The following is a 22,707-nucleotide window of genomic DNA, read 5'->3' as shown; positions in this document are numbered from 1 at the left end:
GACACAATTCCATGTTATTGATGCAAACTTATCAAAGTCAGTGTTTATGCATTATACAAGGGGGTTTCCATTAAACACAGATGAAGGAATAATATTTTTTCATTATATCTTATCACATTATTAAATTATATTGTAATTTCTTTGTAATTTAGAACAAACTGTCTGTAATTTAAAACAAAATATCGAGTAGATAAATTATCTTTTGTTTGTTTTCGTCTAATACTCTTTTGGATTTGGATTTAAATGTTGACATAAAAGTTGAAAGTTTTTTTATATTTTAAATGATTTAGTATTGTATATAATGATGCTAAAAAGGGGGGGATATTAGATGTTATAATCAACCCCCTCTTATCCGGACTAGGAAAGGGATTTTAATTTAAAAAAACATAAGATTGAAAATACTATTCATAAAATCCTTTTCTAATTAGAGTTCATTTTATACATTTCTTTAAATGTGTACACCTATTTAAAAAGGAATTGATTACTCTCATTTAATTTTCTGATTCTTATATTTTTGCAACTTGATGATTGATGATAGTTTTGCCAGAACAAATAATCAAGTTTATCAATGGTTTACAGCATCAGGTTGCAAAATTATAGGGACAAGAACATTAGAGTATGCAGTTCGTTGATAGGTTCAAAATACCTTCGAGCATTTTTCCATCTGTCGAGGTGATGCTAGTTGTCGCCTCGGTTAAGCTAGCCTCTGTCGTCATTGGCGGAGGCTTTGTCGAATCCATGTTGCTCGACATGCTCGACATAACTCGAACCACGGTAAAGTCGACATTTTCGTCAAGTTCTGCTTTGATCCTCTTGATATCGTTTTCTTTTCTTTTTTCCTCTTTTGTTTTCTCCTTCTTTTCTCCTCTTTCCTCGGGGAAGAAATTGTTTTGGAATCCAAATCCTTTTCCTGTAAATATTTGATATTTTATTAAAAAGGTTTGACAAGGGGGGAGGGTTTGTTTACAGTAAACAAGAAGGTTTTGTTTACAGTAAACAAGAAGGTTTTGTTTACAGTAAACAAGAAGGTATTGTTTACAGTAAACAAGAAGGTATTGTTTACAGTAAACAAGAAGGTTTTGTTTATAGTAAACAAGAAGGTTTTGTTTACAGTAAACAAGAAGGTTTTGTTTACAGTAAACAAAAAGGTTTTATTTACAGTAAACAAGAAGGTTTTGTTTAAAGTAAACAAGAAGGTTTTGTTTATAGTAAACAAGAAGGTTTTGTTTATAGAAAACAAGAAGGTTTTGTTTATAGAAAACAAGAAGGTTTTGTTTATAGTAAACAAGAAGGTTTTGTTTATAGTAAACAAGAAGATTTTGTTTACAGTAAACAAGAAGGTCTCGACTGATATTTCGTTATCTCTTATTTTCATCCCCATTAACATGTTAAGGAATTGAGTCTTTTTCACAAACTCAAATTTTAATCCATATACCTTTGTAATTGTAATTCAATTTCATAGACCTTAGATATTTGAATCTATTAATTCTGATAGGTTAAATAATCTAAGTTTGAAATATCAAATGTTTACACCATCAGGTTGCAAAGATATAGGAATTAATAAATTTGAGCGTGTGGGAAAAACTCAAATCCTTTCGAAAATTACTTGTTTGTTTTTGCTAATTTATTTTTTTGCCATTATGTATTTAAATCCATGTCTACTTGTGTAACGACCTTTGAAAGGGAGAATTATGTAAACCTTGTTTCTTCTTGAAAAAGCAGATACAACATTTTCACCATTATGTATGTATTTAAATCCATGTCTACTTGTGTAACGACCTTTGAAAGGGAGAATTATGTGAACCTTGTTTCTTCTTAAAAAAGCAGATACAACAACATTTTGGATTTGGGTTGATTATTTTAATTCTAATAAAATATTTTAAAAGTTAAACATTCTGATTTTAAAAGTTTTTATTTAAAATTCTCACCGATTGATCTTGGCTGCTCTGCTAGATTGGGTATATCTATTGTTATCACTCGATCCTTCGCCATATCTTCTTCTTTTTCTTCCATTTCTTCTCTCTCAACACCTACAAGAAAATTCAAATTTTCAACATTAAAAACTCTTAATTTCCTATTTTTAGACTAAAAAACCTTGAAAGATTGTTTGTTTTCTCTGAAATTGTTTTTATAAAACAAAAATAAATGTTTACTTTCTATATTTGGTACTGCAGTCATAACTTGAAAATCCTCCAGCACTGAAGGAGGTATAGTCACTGGATCCACGTTTACAATCTCATTCTCTTCGGAATCTATTTAAGAATAATTTTTAATTTTAAGTGTATTGTTTATGTTTATGTTTATGTTGGGAACTTTTGATGTTGGATACTCATAATCCCGATCACTTGATCCCGATATCCACTGAAGGCACTTTTAATTTGAGTCACTGCGGATATCTCTGCAGGTTAAAAAAAATATTGAGATTAAGCATTGATTGTGAATGATAATTCAAAAAATATTTTTACTTTGTGTAAAATAAATGTATATCATTAAACAAACCAAATAACTTTGGATATTAAGTAATTAAATTATATAACAATTAATCTATGGATATCTATCAAACAATATATCATGGAAATCAACAAACTCTATCAAACAATATATCATAGATATCAATAAACTCCATGAAACAATATATCATAGATATCAATTAACTCCATCAAACAATATATCATGGAAATCAACAAACTCTATCAAACAATATATCATAGATATCAACAAACTCTTTCAAACAATATATCATAGATATCAATAAACTCCATCAAACAATTTATCTATTGATATGAATTAACTCAAGCTATTAAAAAGCTGTCCGTGGATATTCATTTATTATGGTATTGATGCAGTGTATATCAGTGGATATCAATTAGCTGAAGCAATACAACAGTATATCCATATATCTGGAGGATTTATGGGTTAACGTTCTGCGCATTTCCTGAACTGTAATTTGGCCGAGGTTCCCAATTTGTCTGAATCCAAGCTAACAAACGATCGTGAACTGCAGAGTGCGGGTGTCTTAAAACATTTCAATTTTCAAACTCGAAATTGCAACAGATTAAAAAGATTTAAATTTAATGCTCTTTACAAGAATTATCCCAATATTTTTTTCAGAATGATTTTTTTCTAATAAATTCGACATTTTGTTTTTACATTTTGTGCAATTTTATGCATTCGCTGGAGACGACAAATAAGACATTTGTGTCTATTTGATGTTTTTATACATTAGAAAGTTTTACTACCAAATCAAAAATTAAGCTTCTTGAGTGAAATTGGTCTGACATTCCACAATTGCTATTATGTTCCTTGTTCATTGGGCTATTTAATATAATAATATTTTACTGGATCCAACTATGTATCTATTGGGGTTAATGGGATTCCTAATATTTAAACAGAAGAAATTTCTTTGATGAGGAATTTTTATAAATTATTGACAAGCAATAATGAAGGGAAGAAGTTGAGGAGGTACGTGTAATTTCAACTGTTTGATTCACCCTCCACGCAAATGTGGCAATGCCCGATTCACAACGGTGCCTTTAAAAGCTTTGTCTGATCAAGACAAAATTAGATATATTGAATTGCTATAATTTAGAAAATTGATTATTTTTAATTGAAGATACTCTCCAAAAATTACTTTTCCTACTCCAGGAATATGTAAAGGAATTATCAGAGTTAAACCTTCTTAAACCTATAAAAACAGAAATATCTTCCACATTATTGATCACATAAAGGTTTCAAGGGTACCGTTGTGAATCGGGTATTGCCATCTTAAAATTACGTTTACAGTCCCTTTAAGAAAAAAACGAACAGAATACATTCCAAAATAAAAAAGGGTCTGAAAGGTTTTATGAAAAGTTCCTGCATGGAGATGATTCGACCAGTTTCTGCCCTTGCTTGGTTAAATGCTTCCAAGGAATGTATATTTAAGGTAAGGGGGAATGCTTCCAAGGAATGTATATTTAAGGTAAGGGGGAATGCTTCCAAGGAATGTATATTTAAGGTAAGGGGGATAAGGTTAGTGTACAAATTTGACGTGCCAAGAACTAGTTTTATCAAAACAATAACAAAGAAGGGAAGAATTGTATATATCTTTTATTTATTTACCTTAAAGCAGTTACTGAGTAGTCCAAATATGTGATATTATGTACAAAAACTCTACACCCCGTACCTTTAGTATACAACCCATGGATGCATCAATATGTTTGCAGATGTAATGACTCAGGCGGTATTAGGGCATGACCCCATATTAATCAGTTGAATCCACTCATCCACCCTCCTTCATCCTACCCAGGAATTTGTTTTATCAGCCGTTGTTTTATTTTGCGTTAAGATCTCTTCTAGATCTGTTTCTGCCCAGTGGACACAGGACAAGGGAAATGTTACGATGTTGCCTTAATCCCCGTTAAGGTCTCCAGAAAATGACCCTTGCTCAATGTCAATTTGATTATGATACTTTGTTGAGACTCTATGCTAAGAAACCCAGAATTTTATAGAAACGTACACTTTTACCTTTTTTACATTATTAAGACTTATTGAAAATAAAAAATCGTTTTAGATTTTCAAAAAAAATAAAGCTGATTGTAAATGGTATGGGGCCCAGGCTTGTATTTTTATAATCAAGCAATCCCTTTTAGTCCAATAGACTTTAAATGAAGAAGAATTTTGTTTAATTACATATGCTTGAATACTTCAACGCTCAAGTATACTACGTGGGGCCCTCAGATTATGGTGGCATACAGTTGAATGATTAGCGACGTATATGTTCAAGCCTGTACGGAAGAGTAAACAAAAATTTCTGAAGAGGCAAGATATTTTTTCAGAAGATTTATTTATTTATCCTAATTATTAGTTATGATCTATACTACAGCCTAATATTTTATTAAAAAGTCTCAGTCGTGTTCACAATTATAATTTAAGCATCATTAACAGTACCAGAGCTGAAAACTTTAGAATGGGATATCCTTAATCTCGAATCGTTAATCAATCATCGAGATTAATACCAAGTGGAGTACAAGCATAATTTAATCTGGAGATTATGAAAAAGAGTGGATCAAGCATTAATCCCGATATCCACCTGCATTCAAAAGTTCCCAGCTCAGTCAAATAAAAAAGTCTATGAAATCACCTTGTGTTATTGTGAGGTAAGCCAGGGTCTCTCCTGTTTCTTCTGTTTTCACCGCCAGCCAATCAGATTCCTGAAAAGAATTTATAAAGTTAAAGGGACTGTAAGCTTAATCTATGATGGCAATTCTTAAACCTTAATCTGATCAAAGATATGAAAGATATCATCGTTTTCCTGGCTCAAGTCGATCGAAAATTTAAAGATTATTTGTCAACATTGAAGTTTCATCTTTTGTTGTTAACCCTGTCTCAGAATAAGATCGATTTGGTTTCAAATTTGCTTTTATTTTTTTCTTTTCTTTACTTTATATACAAAAGTGCAAGTGGAATATTTTGCNAAGACTAAAAAATTTAAATCTATCTATCTCCATATATATCTATATATATCTCTACATATATTTTTTTAAGATAATGAAAAAAAGGATTTTTGAATTTTTCTACTAAAAATCAATAAATAAATAGACATCATGTATCTCTATATATTTATCTATTTTTTTACTTATATAACTTTAAATTCATTTTTTTTAATTTGTTTAACTGTCTCTACCTGTATTGGTGTCTCTTCCTGTCTATCGGTGTCTCTACCTGTTTATCGGCCTCTACCTGTCTATCTGTGTCTCTACCTGTCTATCGGTCTCTACCTGTCTATTATTAGGAAGGATGAGCGTAAAATCTCGACTAGGACCTCCTCCTGAAATTAACATGTTAAGAAACTTTAAAAATTACATTTCTAAAAAATATAGTTTTTTAATTAAGGAAATATAATTGCCTTGTATTCCGGATTCTCCTTGGTTAACCGGGATGATAATTTCCCCCTCGGGTAGATCTAAAATATATATATATATATAGAAGTAGTCTGACATTTCATACAGGGGGTCCCGAAAAAAAGCATGAAAAAAACAGTCTAATTTTACATTGGATTGTATTGCCTTGACCATAGTAAAATCTTTAAATTTAAATATTTTTGAAAACTCATTTTTTCTTGACACCTTGCAGATATACTGTGGGGGAGTTCTAACTGTCTTAAATCAACTCTATCTGTCAATCAAAGGAAGAATTTAGCTTCGAGGATTTTTTACACATTTTGGGTTATTTCAAGGATTTCAAGGATATGGGAGTAATGTGTTTACACGGATATCAATATCTTTATATATATAATATACTTTGTGTGTCTGTCTGTTTGTTGGTTTGTTTGCATCCAATAAACGTCAGAACGGCTCAATCGATCGGGTCCAAATTTTGTGTGGGATATGAGTATGACATGACCCCGAGGGAAGGTTTAAGGATGATCAAAATGAAAAAAATTAGCTTCCAACGAAGGGTAATTTTCATTGAATTTCAAAAATTTACGAAATTTATTTGATAAAATCTGCGAACTTTTTTGTTTTTGTTTTACAAAGGGAAAATGTTCATATTTAAAATAGAAGATGGGCGCGAAGACCCCCAAAAAGCCTTGTTATTATAAATTGGAATTAGTGAAATATGATATGAGTAAATAGGCCGTTCTACCTCTAATGTTTTATTTTTTAAATCTTGTTTTTATTATTTAAGAATAACAATGTAAAAGGTTGTATTTTTTTGGTTTTCATTTAGTTTTCATTGGTGAATTTCCCAAAAAAAAAGAATCAAAATCATTTTACAAAAGTCCAAACAGCTGGGTAAAGTTGCATCCATTTTTAAGACATTGGTCGACTTTACAGTGTTGCGAAACCTTGGACAATTATTTTACATCATTAACTCATTTATACTTTTATTTTTCCTTCCTCGTACAAACTTTGTACCTAAACAAGCACTTTTTTTTAGCTTTTTTTAAGAAGAAATTTGCAAAATTCTTATAGATTTTTTACGTAAGAGTTCGCAACCTTTGGATCCCACTTATAAATAGATTAATAATTGTGATTTATAAGTTTTAAGCGAAGGAAGGATGGATAAATGAATGAATTGATGAATGGATAAGTACACTTATTGATAATAGTAATCATTCCTGTATTTTTGGGTGTACTGCAGGGTTCAGTTTATATCCCTTAGTTCAAAGCAAAGACTTTGTTACCCGAGAAAATGCGTGAAATTAGCGTAGATTTTCTTAGGGTTTCCTCAACTTTTTATTAAACAATTTGGCTTTACGTTTTCTCGATATTATCAGTGCTTCAGACATCCAAGGGTTAAAAGGTCTATTTTTTCTGGAAGGATTTACATTTTTTTTAGGGAATGAACATTTGAAACAGTTATCAATCGAATCAAAAAAATTATTAAATGCACATCAAGGTTTATTAGTATTTTTCTAGGTATACAGATATAACGATAGATATACATCAAGAAGTATTAAATAGAAGGGAAGTACAACTGACGCGGCCCGCCCTACCATATGATTATACATGCTTTGCTGGCGGGTACTCTATTTGTATAAGAAATATTCATGGAATAGGTTATTGTATACGCGGTAATTGTACATCAGACAAATATTTCTTGTTCAAATATAGTACTGTCTGCAAAGCATGTATAATCATATGGTAGGGCAGCCCGCGTCAGTTGTATCTCCCTTCTATTCCATACTCCTTGATATACATAGAGAGATAGATAGATATAGATAAAATATAAAGATATAGTAAGGATAGATATAGAGATATAGTGACGATAGAGTACAGTCTGGACCAGAATGTGACTGGGGTTATTTCGATACATTAAAGCTTCGCAACTAAAAAATGAAAAATAGAAAATACGAAAAAGAAGGAGAATAATCTGACTTTTACTATCGAGACACCTGATTCACTTTGAACTGGATTAATTTAAAAGAAACTCTGAAGGATTGAAGGATCGAAGGATCGAAGTATTGGAGGATTGAAGTATGGAAGTAGTGTAGAATCACAGGACTAAAGATTGAAGGGTAAAATGATTGGAGGATCAAACGATTGAAAGATTGGAGGATCAAAGGATTGAAAGATTGGAGGATCAAAGGGCCGAAAGATTGGAGGATCAAAGGGCCAAAGGGTCGAAAGATTGGAGGATCAAAGGGCCAAAGGGTCGAAAGATTGGAGGATCAAAGGGCCAAAGGGTCGAAAGATCTGGAAAGATTTAAGTATCGGAGGATTGTAGAATCATATAATCAAAAGTTTGAAGGATCGAAGGTGCAAAGGATTGAAGGATTAATAGAACGAAAGATCAAAGGTTCAAAGGATTAAAAGACCAAAGGATCAAAATATACAAGATCGAAAGATCGAAGAATCAAAGGATTGAAAAATTCGTAAGATAAAAGGATCAAAGAATCTAAGGATCAAAGGATTGAAGGAGTAAAAAAGCAAAGGATCAGAGGATCGAAGGATTGAATGATTAAAGAATAGTAGAATTGAAGGATCGAAGAATTGGAGGATCGAAGCATAGAAGGATCGCAGAATGAGTGGAAGTATTAAATTCAAATGAATTAAAAGACTCCGAAGGATTGATCTGGAATCTGTATAGACTAAAAACTATTTGATAAATGGATAAACTCTATATATGGTAAAACTATATTACCCGGGGTAACTCAGTAGCAAAGAGAATAGAATATATATTAGAGAGGACTTTAAAGAATCTCTCGGTATGAATTTTTTCAGTCCCTTTCAGCCTGAAAGGGAGTTCAAAGTGTACAAATCATGTAAATGTTCACAAATTATATGCAGTAGAGTACATTAACACAGTATTTTCTCTAGACTATCCATTTCAATTTCGAATTTTTTAAACTGTTAAATAAACCTTAAAATGAATTAGGTGAATAAAAACCATCATTTGATTTATAGTTATAACGGAAAATCATCGTTTGTAAAGTGAATGGCATAGAGTCTATGTGAAATGATCATTGGTCAATTATGGAACCAGCCTATTTCATAATTTGGTTTTCTTTTAAATTTAATTTTACATTTTCTATAAAATGATATTCCAGGGCCCAAAAGGTTATATTGCATAAATATGTGAAGTACACCTGCATTATGGAAACAGTACAACAAATTGGCCGTTTTACACTTTTTTCTAGTAAATTCCCCTCTAATATATATTATATTCTCTTTGCTCAGTAGGGACCAATTAATATACACTTGGAACTTCTATATGTTTGTTTACATGTAAAGTGTACTGCAGTTTCTGGTGTGAATTTGTTTATATTGCTCCCAGAAACTCCTGTACACTTTTTATGTAAAAAAAATATTGTACAATTGGACAGTGTTATCCACAAAGAATTACACTTTTACGACAACATTTTATACATACCATTCATCAAATTAAATTTTAACCCGTGCAATTTTTAATATTTTTTTAGTCCTAAAAGTAAAGAGCTGCAGGGAACCGTAAACTACCAAAAATTGATTGAATGAATTCCGTATATTTGAAGCTTGTAAGTCTAGAACTTAAAATATGAATAAGAAACAATAATTTGCAAACTGTACGCAATATCAAAAATCTGCTTGATGAAACGAAAAAACAACATGAACAAAGACTAGAATTGGAAAGGCATTAGTGTAAGAGACAGTGGGCCATATGTCTTTTTGTGAATAAGCTAGATAGTTGAGTATTAATAAGCCAAATAGTGAGCCAGAAAGACAGTTAGCTATGATAGTCGGTAATGCAGATAGTTAGATTGACAGTTCCGTAAGCATTAATAAGCCAAATAGTCGTACATAAAGACAGTTAGCTAAGATCGTCGATAATGCAGATAGTTAGATAGACAGTGCCGTAAGTATTAATAAGCCAAAAAGTGAGCCCTAAAGACAGTTAGCTATGATCGTCGATAGTGTAGACTGACAGGGAGCTATGAGTATTAATAAGCCCAATAGTGAGCCATATAGACAGTTAGCTATGACCCTTAATAATAAGGATAGTTAGATAGACAGTGAGCTATGAGTATTTATAAGCCAAATAGTTAGACATATAGACTGTGAGCTGTGACCCGCAATAAAACGGATAGTTAGATAGACAGTGAGCTATGATTATTAATAAGCCAAATAGTGAGCCATATAGACAGTTAGCTATGACCCTTAATAATACTGATAGTTAGATAGACAGTGAGCTATGATTATTAATAAGCCAAATAGTGAGCCATATAGACAGTTAGCTATGACCCTTAATAATACGGATAGTTAGATAGGCAGTGAGCTATGATTATTAATAAGCCAAATAGTGAGCCATGTAGACAGTAAGCTGTGACCCTCAATAAAACGGATAGTTAGATAGACAGTGAGCTATGATTATTAATAAGCCAAATAGTGAGCCATGAAGGGTGAGGGCAGTGACTATCAAAAGACGATCAGATAACATCTCAATCAGCCACAAAGGAACAGTCCTATGAAGGCTAATAGTTGGGGGTGGTTGCATCCAGAATTATCATTAGTATGTACTTGGTTGAGACTACTGTAGAGAACTATTCAGAAACATTTAAATATACCCATTAAAAAATGCTAAATTTATTTTAAAAAAGGATTGCTACAAAAATAATTAAATTTATCGTTTTTGCTTCTGGGCAAAGTAAAATATAAATAATGATGTTTTAAATTGTGCATTTGGCGGATTACCACTAAATGACTTCATTATCTACCCGTTTGAATTTCTAATAATTATTTATTTTATAATTTATTATTATTTTCATTATTGAATTAACCTTAAGATAAAGTTGACCAGAAACTGTAGACGCAGCAGACGATCCATCGTTTAAATCTCCGAGATATAGTCTTCCATCCAATACAGGAGACAATGTTGTATCTAGAAAGATTAATAGATTATAGATAGATAGATAGAAATATGATAAATAGATTTTTTGGTAGATGAAAAGATAGATAAATGGATAGATAGATAGATATGTAGATAGATAGATAGATAGATAGATAGATAGATAGATAGATAGATTAATAGATAGATAGATAGATAGATAGATAGATAGATAGATAGATAGATAGATAGATAGATAGATAGATAAATAGATAGATAGATAGATAGATAGATAGATAGATAGATAGATAGATAGATAGATAGATAGATAGATAGATAGATAGATAGATAGATAGATAGATAAATGGTTAATTTGATCGATATTCATTTTGTGAAACTGATTTCTCGAGATGATGATGAACTTGATTGATAGATTTGTCATCATGTCGACTATATGTCAACAGTGTACAATCAAATGTCAACATAAACATGCTCTTCTAGACAATGGGGGGAAGAAACAATTGAGGGGGGGGGGCTACCCCCGAACTAACCAGGGCGAGATGCATTCAGTTTCTTCTATTTGAATTTAATCACGTGTTCGTTCAAATAATTCAATTGTAAACTTAAGGAGTTGTCTTTTAATACGTTTTCGTTTAACACGCATATAACGACAAAAAAATATGTTTAAGTCCAAATTGGGTTCGAAAGTGTCAGTGGGCTTACTTGTTTAAGGACCGAACGCTAACTATGCGTGATTGAAATTAAATTAAAATATAAATCATTTTAAAATGAATGAGGGAGAAAAAAATGAGAAGAAATAAAACAAATCTAATCAGTTTTTAATTATTCGTTAAACTTGATTTTTGTCTTGTTTAATGTTTATAGTTCCTGTTTAGCAAGCTTTATGGATAATTAACTTTAGTATGCACAATTGTATTTCAATGGCGAATGAAAATGAAAAAAGTAAAATTGTTCTTTGATTTCAAGATACACAAAACTTAATCCTTTAAGGATTAAAGGGGGGGCATGTGCCCCCTCACATTTACGCCCCCTTCCGTAGAAAAGGTGCAATGCATTTTCTTTAAATCATTAAAATTAAAAAAGATTTTTTTTAAATCATCGAAAAATACTTAACAAAAACCTACGCATTATTTTTTCCAAAATGAAACAAAAATTATAAAGGGAAAATCCGCTGTTTTAAAACCAAAATTTTAAAATAAATGTTAACACACTCTTTCAGAAATAATTATTACAGCTATTTTTATATACATTTAAACAGTAATAAAACTATTAAATGTAAAACTGAAGGATTTTGTCAGACACACCATTCAACAAACAAACATAACTTCTTTAACAATCTTTTTCAGGTTCTTTAACAATAAAGATTCAAGTATTTACGCTGAATAAAAACGCCAAAAAAGGCGTATATGCGTAACTGACAGGGGGGATGCAATGCTAAATTGAAGGAAGGTGAAGGGGGTGTTAAATTTTTATTACAAAGCAAAATATGGGAGTGGGTGGGAAATGGGGAGTGGAGAGGGAAGGGGAAGGGGGGAGGGGGCTGCATTGAGTATTTCAAGTAGGCAAGGCAACTTCTTAAGCATTCACACGTGAGTAAGTTTCTATGAAGATTGGAAGGTTTAATGTAAAAAAGATTGGAAGGTTTAATGTAAAGAAGATTGGAAAGTTTAATGTAAATAAGATTGGAAGGTTTAATGTGAAGAAGATTGGAAGGTTTAATGTAAAGAAGATTGGAAGGTTTAATGTAAAGAAGATTGGAAGGTTTAATGTAAAGAAGATTAGAAGGTTAAAGTAAAGAAGATTGGAAGGTTTAATGTAAAGAAGATTGGAAGGTTAAAGTAAAGAAGATTGGAAGATGTAATGTAAAGAAGATTGGAAGGTTTAATGTAAAGAAAATTCAAAGGTTTAATGTAAAGAAGATTGGAAGGTTTAAAGTAAAGAATATTTGAAGGTTTAATGTAAAGAAAATTCAAAGGTTTAATGTAAAGAAGATTGGAAGGTTTAAATTAAAGAAAATCGGAAGGTTTAATGTAAAGAACATTGGAAGGTGTAATGTAAAGAAGATTGGAAGGTTTAAAGTAAAGAATATTGGAAGGTTTAATATAAAGAAGATTGGAAAGTTTAAAGTAAAGAACATTGGAAGGTTTAATGTAAAGAAGATTGGAAGGTTTAAAGTAAAGAAGATTGGAAGGTTTAAAGTAAAGAATATTTGAAGGTTTAATGTAAAGAATATTTGAAGGTTTAAAGTAAAGAAGATTGGAAGGTTTAATGTAAAGAATATTTGAAGGTTTAAAGTAAAGAAGATTGGTAGGTTTAATATAAAGAATATTTGAAGGTTTAAAGAAAAGAAGATTGGAAAGTTTAAAGTAAAGAAGATTGGAAGGTTTAATGTAAAGAACATAGGAAGGTTTAATGTAAAGAAGATTGGAAGGTTAAAGTAAAGAATATTTGAAGCTTTAATGTAAAGAAGATTGGAAGGTTAAAGTAAAGAAGATTGGAAAGTTTAACGTAAAGAAGATTGGAAGGTTAAAGTAAAGAAGGTTGGAAGGTTAAAGTAACGAATATTTGAAGCTTTAATGTAAAGAATATTTAAAGGCTTAATGTGAAGAAGATTGGAAGGTTAAAGTAAAGAAGATTGGAAAGTTTAATGTAAAGAAGATTGGAAGGTTTAATGTAAAGAAGATTGGAAGGTTTAATGTAAAGAAGACTGGAAGGTTTAATGTAAAGAAGATTGGAAGGTTAAAGTAAAGAATATTTGAAGGCTTGATGTAAAGATTATTGGAAGGTTAAAGTAAAGAAGATTGTAAAGTTTAATGTAAAGAAGATTGGAAGGTTTAATGTAAAGAAGATTGGGAGGTTAAAGTAAAGAATATTGGAAGGTTTAACGTAAAGAAGATTGGAAGGTTTAAAGTAAAGAACATTGGAAGGTTTAAAGTAAAGAACATTGGAAGGTTTAATGTAAAGAAGATTGGAAGGTTTAAGCTAAAGAAGATTGGAAGGTTTAAAGTAAAGAAGATCGGAAGGTTTAAAGTAAAGAACATTGGAAGGTTTAATGTAAAGAAGATTGGAAGGTTTAAGGTAAAGAAGATTGGAAGGTTTAAAGTAAAGAAGATTGGAAGGTTTAAAGTAAAGAACATTGAAAGGTTTAAAGTAAAGAAGATTGGATGGTTAAAAGTATGCGTATTTCTGAGGGTTAGAAGCAAAGAAATGGGAAGGTTTTAAAGAAAAGAAGATGGGAAGGTTTCAGAGAAGATTTAAAGAAAAGATAGGAAGGTTTAAGGAAACAATAGGATGAGGAGGTTTGAAAGTTGATTTAAACAAAAGATATGGGAAGGTTTAAGGAACCTAAGATGGGAAGGTTTAACGTAAAGAAGCTTGGAAGGTTGGAGAGAAGATATAAAAAACACTATGGGAAGATTTAAGGAAACTAGGATGGTAAGGTTTGAAAGTTGATTTTAAGAAGGTATGGGAAGGTCTGACGGTTGATTTGAAGGTTATAAAAGGGAAGTATAAGGGAGTATAAAATCCAATAAAACAAATTGTATTGTTTTTATTGCATTCTTAGTTAACATTATACTTTAAGTTATTTACATCAACAATTTTACCAAAAATACACTGATTCTCTGAATAAAGGGTTAGCTCAGAAAAGTAGTGGGTTTAAAGGGACAACTGCCAAAATTTGTCATTTGACAAATATAGTTTTCGTTCTAATTAAAAAAATAGTTGGTCACAAGTTATACAAATATAGCCATAGAAAACAAAAGACAATTAGTTCTTGATGATGGGAATTATAGTACAGTGGTCAACGTTAATATAAATACAATAAAGACGACTTTTCAAATTATGTTTTGATTTCTAACAGATTTTTTTACATTAAAGTTTAAAAGTAAAGAAAGAGAAACTGTTAATTGGCATCTTCTCTTTAGTTCCATGTTTATGTTTATCAATGCTATTTGAAACCGTGGTGGTAATAAAAAATTAATAATTGAAAGTTATCTTCATGGTATTGATATATACGACGACGACTTATGTAAATTGTAGAATTGTTTAAGGTAAAATTTGTAAATATCTAAAAGAAGAACGCGGACAAAAGATGAGCTGTTCTATCATAGATTAAATATAGCCTACTTAAGACCATTTCTAAATGTGGGTCCTGCGGGGGAGGGGGGGGGATAGCTTGTAAAAGCATTTGTCAAATAGCTAATATTTTATTTTTTCAGATGATATAATTTTAGAATATTTTTCACAATTTATTGGCCCTCTAACTCTTGCTAAATTGGGTAATGATATTGAATATCATTGCATCTCCTTTCTCCACACAATGAAGCTAAGAGTAAGACCACACAGACCCCTAGAATTGGCTCTGGATCTAATTGAATCGGTTTAATTTAATCTGCTTACCTCTAAAACTGATTGAACAGGTTTAACTTAATCTGTTTACCTCTGGCTCTGAACGGAGGACAGGAGTATAAAGGACAAGGTTGAACCTCTGTTGAATCTCCGGAGCAAGCACCTCCATCTTTCTCCTTCCTGGACACTACTCTATACCTTCAACAAAATATAATGAAAATACCAATATTCGAATTTAATGAATTTAAGCTGCATCTAAAATCTCCCAAAAACCGGTTTCAATTGAGCGCCAGCTTAAATCTTGAAAAATTTAATACAATTTTAAGAGGAACCAACAAAATTTGAACCGCGGCTTAAATTTAAATCGCGGCTCATATTCATTAAATTCGGACTCTGATTTAATAGATTTGAGCTATGCCACTAAACTACAATCGTCGATTCAAATTTGATCCACCGATTTAAAGTTAAAGATTAAGGAAGAATGTGAATAGCTGATTCAAATTTTGGCAGTTTAAATTTAATTAATTCGATCCTTACATAAGTTTAATTTTTAAACTTTAGAGAAATTCACAGAAATATAATCACTTTTTGATTCAGAAAAACTTGAAGGAATTGCTGTTGTAAACTCAAGAAACCTTCTGTTTAACAGCTTTCACCGATCAAGAATGCATAAGATAACCATATCTAAAATAGATTTTAAATCAAGGAAGAAAAACGACGATATCTCAAACATTATTGATCAGATTAAAGATTAAAAGGAACCGTTGTGATCTTGGCAAACCCCTTTTTAAATGGATGGTCACTTGAACACAGAGCAACAGTTCTCTTAATGGGAGATATTGCAAAAATAGAAAACGTTTCAAATCTTATATTTATAATCTTAAATCGTTCGTCATGTTAACAAACATTCGCGATGGAAAATAAGTAATTGTCTAATTCTTAGTTTTCATAAAAGTTGTAAAACAAAGAAAAGAAAAAATTGATGAATTTTTTACATTTTTTACCTTTTTCTTTCTCCTCCTTCTCCACAACTGATACTGCAGAGAGACCAACTGGACCACTCGCTCCACTCGCATGTATCTGTAGATGATCCTACAATTAGATCTATTTAGAACTTGTTTTAACCGAACTTTTATTTGCAAAAATGTTTCTTCTTAAGACAACTCTTTTCTCATCTAGACAGCAGAATAATTTTTGAAAAGTTTCTTTTTTCATTTAATAATATCATAGATAAAAATCCTCCCCAAAAAAAGATAGAAAACGTCCATAACCGCGGGCAATAAATTTAAAACAATCGACATTAAGTTTTGTCAAAAATATTACTCTACTCAATTTTTTAACAATTGAAAAAACTAAAGTTTGTGACAAAATATCAATTTCTTTAAGTTTGAGTATACTAGTCAGTTTCTTTATTAATTTTCTATCCCCCCCTTTCATCCTCCCTGATAGATCATTTGTAAACTTGACGCTGTTCAGAATATGGTCAAAGGAATTTACTTATCATCTAAGGAAGGGTAAAAACTAGTCAGGGATATAAAGAGAGGACCGGGATATAAAGAAAGGAACTGAACAAGGATATTATAAGAGGAGCGGGGGAAATTTTTTGGAAAACCGTATTTTTTTGGAGCACCGTTTATTTTTCTTCAAAGGAATTGAGTCATTGCAACATGTCGTAGACCTTAGATATTTTAAACAATGAATTCTATTAGATAAGAAATTATAAGTTTGAAATATCAAAGGTCCACACCATCAGATTGCAAAGATATAGGGATCAGACAATGTAGTTTTGTGACAAAGACTCGATTCCTTTTTATCAAAAAATTTAAAATAATAAAAGAAACGAAAAAGGACACAACTTTTGTTTCAGGAAGGACAAAGGGACATGGTGTGAATGAGTTTAATAAAGGTGTTCAATTGTTTGATAATGGTGTTGGTTTCGTGTTTATTTAAGAGTTTAGTTTAAGAGGTTTGAAAAGAAAGGTTGAAGATCTCCTAGAACTATTTCAAGTCACTGTTCGTGTCTCCAGTCAATAGATAAACTAGGAGCATACAATCTTCAGAACAGAGAGGATATATTATAACAGAGAATTTATTTTTCAACCCAGAGATGATATAGTATATCAGAGAAATCATTTTTCAATCCAGAGATGATATATTATATAAGAGAATTCATTTTTCAAACCAGAGATGATATATTATATAAGAGAATTCATTCTTCAGACCAAAGAGGATAATATATTATATATAAAGAATACATTCTTAAACCAGAGAGAATATATTATATAAGAGATTTCAATCTTCAACCCAGAGAGGACATATTACATCAGAGATTTCAAACTTCGACCCACAGAGGACATATTATATCAGAGAATTCAAACTTCAACCCAGAGAGGACATATTATATTAGAGATTTCAATCTTCGACCCAGAGAGGACATGTTATATCAGAGATTTCAATCTTCGACCCACAAAGGACATATTATATCAGAGAATTCAATCTTCGACCCAGAGAGGACATATTATATTAGAGATTTCAATCTTCGACCCAGAGAGGACATATTATATCAGAGATTTCAATCTTCAATCAAGAGAGGAAATCTTATATTAGAGATTTCAATTTTCGACCTAGAGAGGACATATTATATCAGAGACTTCAATTTTCGACCCAGAGAGGACATATTATATCAGAGATTTCAATTTTCGACCTAGAGAGAACATATTATATCAGAGATTTCAATTTTCGACCCAGAGAGGACATATTATATCAGAGATTTCAATTTTCGATCAAGAGAGGACATATTATATCAGAGATTTATATTTTCAGACCAGAGAGAATATTAAATTCAATTTAATTCAATTCAAATTTTATATTTCTGAAGGAACATTAGTATAACAATTTTTAAGATAACATAGCATATTTTATATCAGAATTTCATACTGAGTTCAAAAAAAATATATTTATATAATTCAAGAGTTTAAATTCTTCAAACAGAAAAATCCACAAATCACTTTTATAGAAAAACCAAAATGAAAAATGTCATTTTTTAAGACAGAAAATTGTGAAATCTTTACCATTTTTGTTCGGACGATGGGTTTTATGGGACCTTTGTGAATCGTGAATCTTTAAGTGAAGCGTCACTTAAAATAACGTGGGTATAGTCCCTTTCATATAATTTTCACATGGGGAATACAGTTTTATCTTTTGTGATCTGAGTATGCCTTAAAATAAAAAAATACCATCCAAGGAGCAAAAAAATGTAAGTGACTCAAACTATGTAATAATTCTATCCAAAATGTGGTGTAAAAAGGTTAAATTTAGAATATTCCTGTTCATATGTCTTCAAATTTTATAACAGAATACATCTTCTAGAACACCATAAAAGGACTGGGCTCACAGAATTCCATTTATAATTTTATTTACTTTTTTGTGAAGATGTGATTAAATTCTGGAAAATTCAGAAAAGATGACAGATGAGAAAGATAGGATGGAGATTGTCAGAGGATGGGAGGGAACATCACATATTATAGAGATAGGACAAGAAAGGTAAAGAGTACATATCAGGAGGATCTATGGCTTGTTTGTCCGATTAACAACGGTACCTTATAATCATAGCCTAATCATGCATGAAAAAAAATTACTGCAATTTTCAGAATTTAACACTTTTAAGAGAGAAAAAATAAGATATCTTCCTAGTTGTTACTCAAATAAAGGTTTAAAGGGTACCGTTGTGAATCAAACATATCACTCTATAAATGAAAGAACATTTGCAGCTACGTTATACAGTAACTTGATGTGTTTTTGAACATCTTAATAATAATCACACTGTAAATCCGTGAATTAAAGATTTGAAATAAAGTTTTCTTTAAAAAGATTTTATCAAAGGGTTCTTTTGTAAACAAGAATGAGTTGAGGGGTGGAGGGGAGGTTGGTTTATAGAACTTGGTAGATATTTAGTTGGTTTATAGAGTTTGGTAGACATTTGGTTAGTTTATAGAGTTTGGTAGATATTTGGTTGGTTTATAGAACTTGGTAGATATTAGGTTGGTTTATAGAGTTTGGTTGATATTTGGTTGGTTTAAAGAGTTTGGTAGATATTGGGTTGGTTCATAGAGTTTGGTAGATATTTGGTTGAATCATAGAGTTTGGTAGATATTTGGATGGTTTATAGAACTTGGTAGATATTTAGTTGGTTTATAGAGTTTGGTAGACATTTGGTTAGTTTATAGAGTTTGGTAGATATTTGGTTGGTTTATAGAACTTGGTAGATATTTGGTTGGTTTATAGAGTTTGGCAGATATTTGGTTGGTTTATAGAGTTTGGTAGATATTTGGTTGGTTTATAGAGTTTGGTAGATATTTGGTTAGTTTATAGAGTTTTGTAGATATTTGGTTGGTTTATAAAGTTTGGTATATATTGGGTTGGTTTATAGAGTTTGGTAGATATTTGGTTGGTTTATAGAGTTTGGTGGATATTTGGTTGGTTTATAGAGTTTGGTAGATATTTGGTTGGTTTATAGAAATTGGTAGATATTTGGATAGTTTATAGAGTTTGGTAGATATTTGGTTGGTTTATAGAGTTTGGTAGATATTTGGTTGGTTTATAGAGTTTGGTATATATTTGGTTGGTTTACAAAGTTTGGTAGAAATTCTGTTGGTTAATTTATAGTTGACTGTTGATTTCTTTTTAGGTTGGTCGATTGGGTCGGTGAGTTAAATTGTTAAATTGTTGGATGCTTAGATGATAGGTTAGTTGTAGTGGTGGGGGGGGGGAATGATTGGTTAGTTTTATTGGGATTATTGGTTAGTTGTTCGGTTGGTTAGATAGTTTGTTGCTTAATAATTGATTGGTTGGTTAGATGATTGGTTAAATTGTTAAATGGTTAGTTGGTTTTGTGATTCTTATGTTTATTGAAATTGATTGTATTCCTACAAATTGAATTGACAAGTATACAAGTGTACACTGGTTCTTTTCAACTTTACATTTATACATCTTATGTCTCTCATGTGTTAGCATCTTTTACTACAACTTTCATGGTCAAAAGGCTTGGTCTCAACAATGAAAATAGAGTTGGGCATATTCATATTTTTGTTGGAAGGGTTAATATTTTTAATATATGTAGTTTTCTTACTTAACAAAAAATAAAAATTTTATCGATCATTTACCAACGTAATATTTGACCACTGCACTCTGAGAACATTTGTCAAAGAGAACAGTAAGGAATTGAATGAGTGAATTGCGTATTTATGAATGCAGAAAATATAATGGAAAATTAACAACAACAAAAAACAGAAAACAGGCAATATTATCCTCATTGCTTTAAGGGTACCTCAGTGAATCGTGTATTTAACTCTTTAATTAAAGAGTCAGTTGAAATTAACTCTACAGTCTCTTTAAGGGTACCTCTGTGAATCGTGTATTTAACTCTTTTATTAAAGAGTCAGTTGAAATTAACTCTACAGTCTCTTTAAGAAATCACTTTTTATTAATATTAAGGCCCAGCTCTAACTTCCGCAGGAGAGAGTTTTAAAGGTTTTGTATACTGTCAATTAGCAAGGATTATTTTGCAGTTATTTATCTACTTTATTTCTCAGGTTAAGTGAGACCCATACAACTTTGGAACAGAAAGACGACATTTATGCAATCTAACATGTTTAAGTGCTGTTATAAAACAAAAATTGTGTGCACTGCTGAATTGTAAAATCATAAGTGGAGTCTAACAGGTGTCTACAGGTTCCACACTTTAATTTGATATTTATTTTTATTACTTTCTATTGCTTATTTTCAAGGCTAAAGCTATAAATAAACACTTTACATCATCAAATCTCAATACCCAGGGCTACAAAATTTTTGTTATTATAATTACTAATTGATGCATAAATTTCATAACTTTTTTAACTTTTTAATTTTTATGTGCTTTAATCTCTTACTTCTTCTTTTCCTTTTTGAAATCCCCCTCCCCTCTTTTAATATGGTGCACCCTGTAGGTTTACAAGGACACGTTAATTAACAAGATAAAAAGAAGTTGACTATATTTACATATATATAGTTAGGACGTGCAAGCTGTAAGATTAGGCAGACAAGGGTTTCTAAAGATTAGGTTTAGCTGAGTAATAGCTTTAAACATATTTATACATAGTATATATAAATGTACATATACAATATACAATCATCTTTTATTTTGCATAAATTATACTTTTTTGGAAGAACATATAAAAATAACTAAATTTTTATTGAAAAGTGCTCAACGATTTACTTAATTACAGAGTTTATTCATGTATTATAAAAATTCATTAATCGCCTCAAGTTCTTGTTTAATCCTAATATCTTTGCAACCAGATATAAAAGGTTTACATGAGCAGGTTGGAAGGGTTTAGGGGTTAGAAGAAACGTTTGCGGCGAGGAATTCGTTCTCACATGTAAACAAAAGGTGAATGTCAAATTTATGTAACACTACTGGTACAACTTTATGACCTCGTAGCTCCTCTAGTTTTAATTTTATGCACAGTGTGAGAAAACAAAATGTATTCGGTTACATACTAGAAAATTCAGAACATTTTTGTTCTTCTCAATAATGCACCAAAAAAAAAGGGTTTTGACTGAAAACAACAAGATGTTCATCTTATACGTTAGTTCTACTTTAGTTTGACTTGTTCTACTTTAGTTTGACGTGTTCTCTTATCTATATCTATTTTTAGATTTTTGACTGATAAACGCAATTGATTTAAATCAATTGGAAGGAATCTACGTGCATTTTGTGTGGTTCTTGAAATGCCTCTAGAATATTCAGAGTTTGTGGCAAAGACTCAATTCCTTATTATACTATTATAAGGACTATTCGGTAGTTGACGTATTACATGGGATATGTATCATATAACTGAACACGATGTATTCGGTAGTTGACATATTACATGGCATATGTACCATATAACTGAACACGATGTGTTCGCTATTTCACGGAGAAGCTCATTTACTGACTATTAGGGTTATATGTGCTTACAGTTTAATTATCCTTTAATAGCAATCTATCTATCTATTATATATATCTATCTATCTATCTATTATATCTATCTATTCATCTATATATCTATCTATCTATCATATTTGATTATTGCATGCTATAAAACCTCTCTAACTTGTTAAAGCGTAGAATAATAGCTGCGAGCCTATTAATACGATGTTGTTCTTGTTTGCGTTAATGTCTCTTAATTAAATTAGCTGATTTCTTGCCTCAAACTCTGATTTTTTAATACATTAGCTAAGGTGCCCGGCGTTGCCCGTGGAATTCAAAAAATAAATTTTAAAAGAAATTAAAAACTTGAAGATAACAAATTTCGAGTTGGTAAACCTATGTTTCCTTTAAACGTTTCATCCAATCTGGTCCAGCCTTTGGTCAGCTATACTAATATGGTGCACCCTGTAGGTTTACGGGTGGGGGGAGGAGAAAATATTTCCTATATTAATAAGGTAATCTTAGTTCAAAATCGTTGTAATTTATGTTCAAGGTTTTTTGTTCGAAAAACATAAGTTTGCAAAAAATAATGTTTAGCA

General features: G+C 31.0%; 1 protein-coding gene across 1 annotated transcript in view; it reads right to left on the bottom strand.

The window, feature by feature from the left end:
• The window catches only part of LOC111697120 (mucin-5AC), a gene marked incomplete at its 5' end in the record, with an annotated part of 32,375 nt that extends 16,124 nt beyond the window's left edge, over nt 1-16,251 (bottom strand). Inside the window, 10 exon segments of the mRNA XM_023467008.1 lie at nt 647-910; nt 1,929-2,030; nt 2,154-2,252; nt 5,123-5,192; nt 5,760-5,809; nt 5,888-5,944; nt 7,916-7,988; nt 10,742-10,842; nt 15,251-15,357; nt 16,164-16,251. Of these exon segments, the coding sequence (XP_023322776.1) occupies nt 647-910; nt 1,929-2,030; nt 2,154-2,252; nt 5,123-5,192; nt 5,760-5,809; nt 5,888-5,944; nt 7,916-7,988; nt 10,742-10,842; nt 15,251-15,357; nt 16,164-16,251 (1,011 nt within the window).
• Between the last annotated feature and the right edge of the window lie 6,456 nt (nt 16,252-22,707).

This window comes from Eurytemora carolleeae, unplaced genomic scaffold, assembly GCF_000591075.1.
Source record: "Eurytemora carolleeae unplaced genomic scaffold, Eaff_2.0 scaffold201, whole genome shotgun sequence".
In the NCBI taxonomy this organism is placed as follows: Eukaryota; Metazoa; Arthropoda; class Copepoda; order Calanoida; family Temoridae; genus Eurytemora; species Eurytemora carolleeae.
This window is presented reverse-complemented; position numbering and strand designations above follow the sequence as displayed.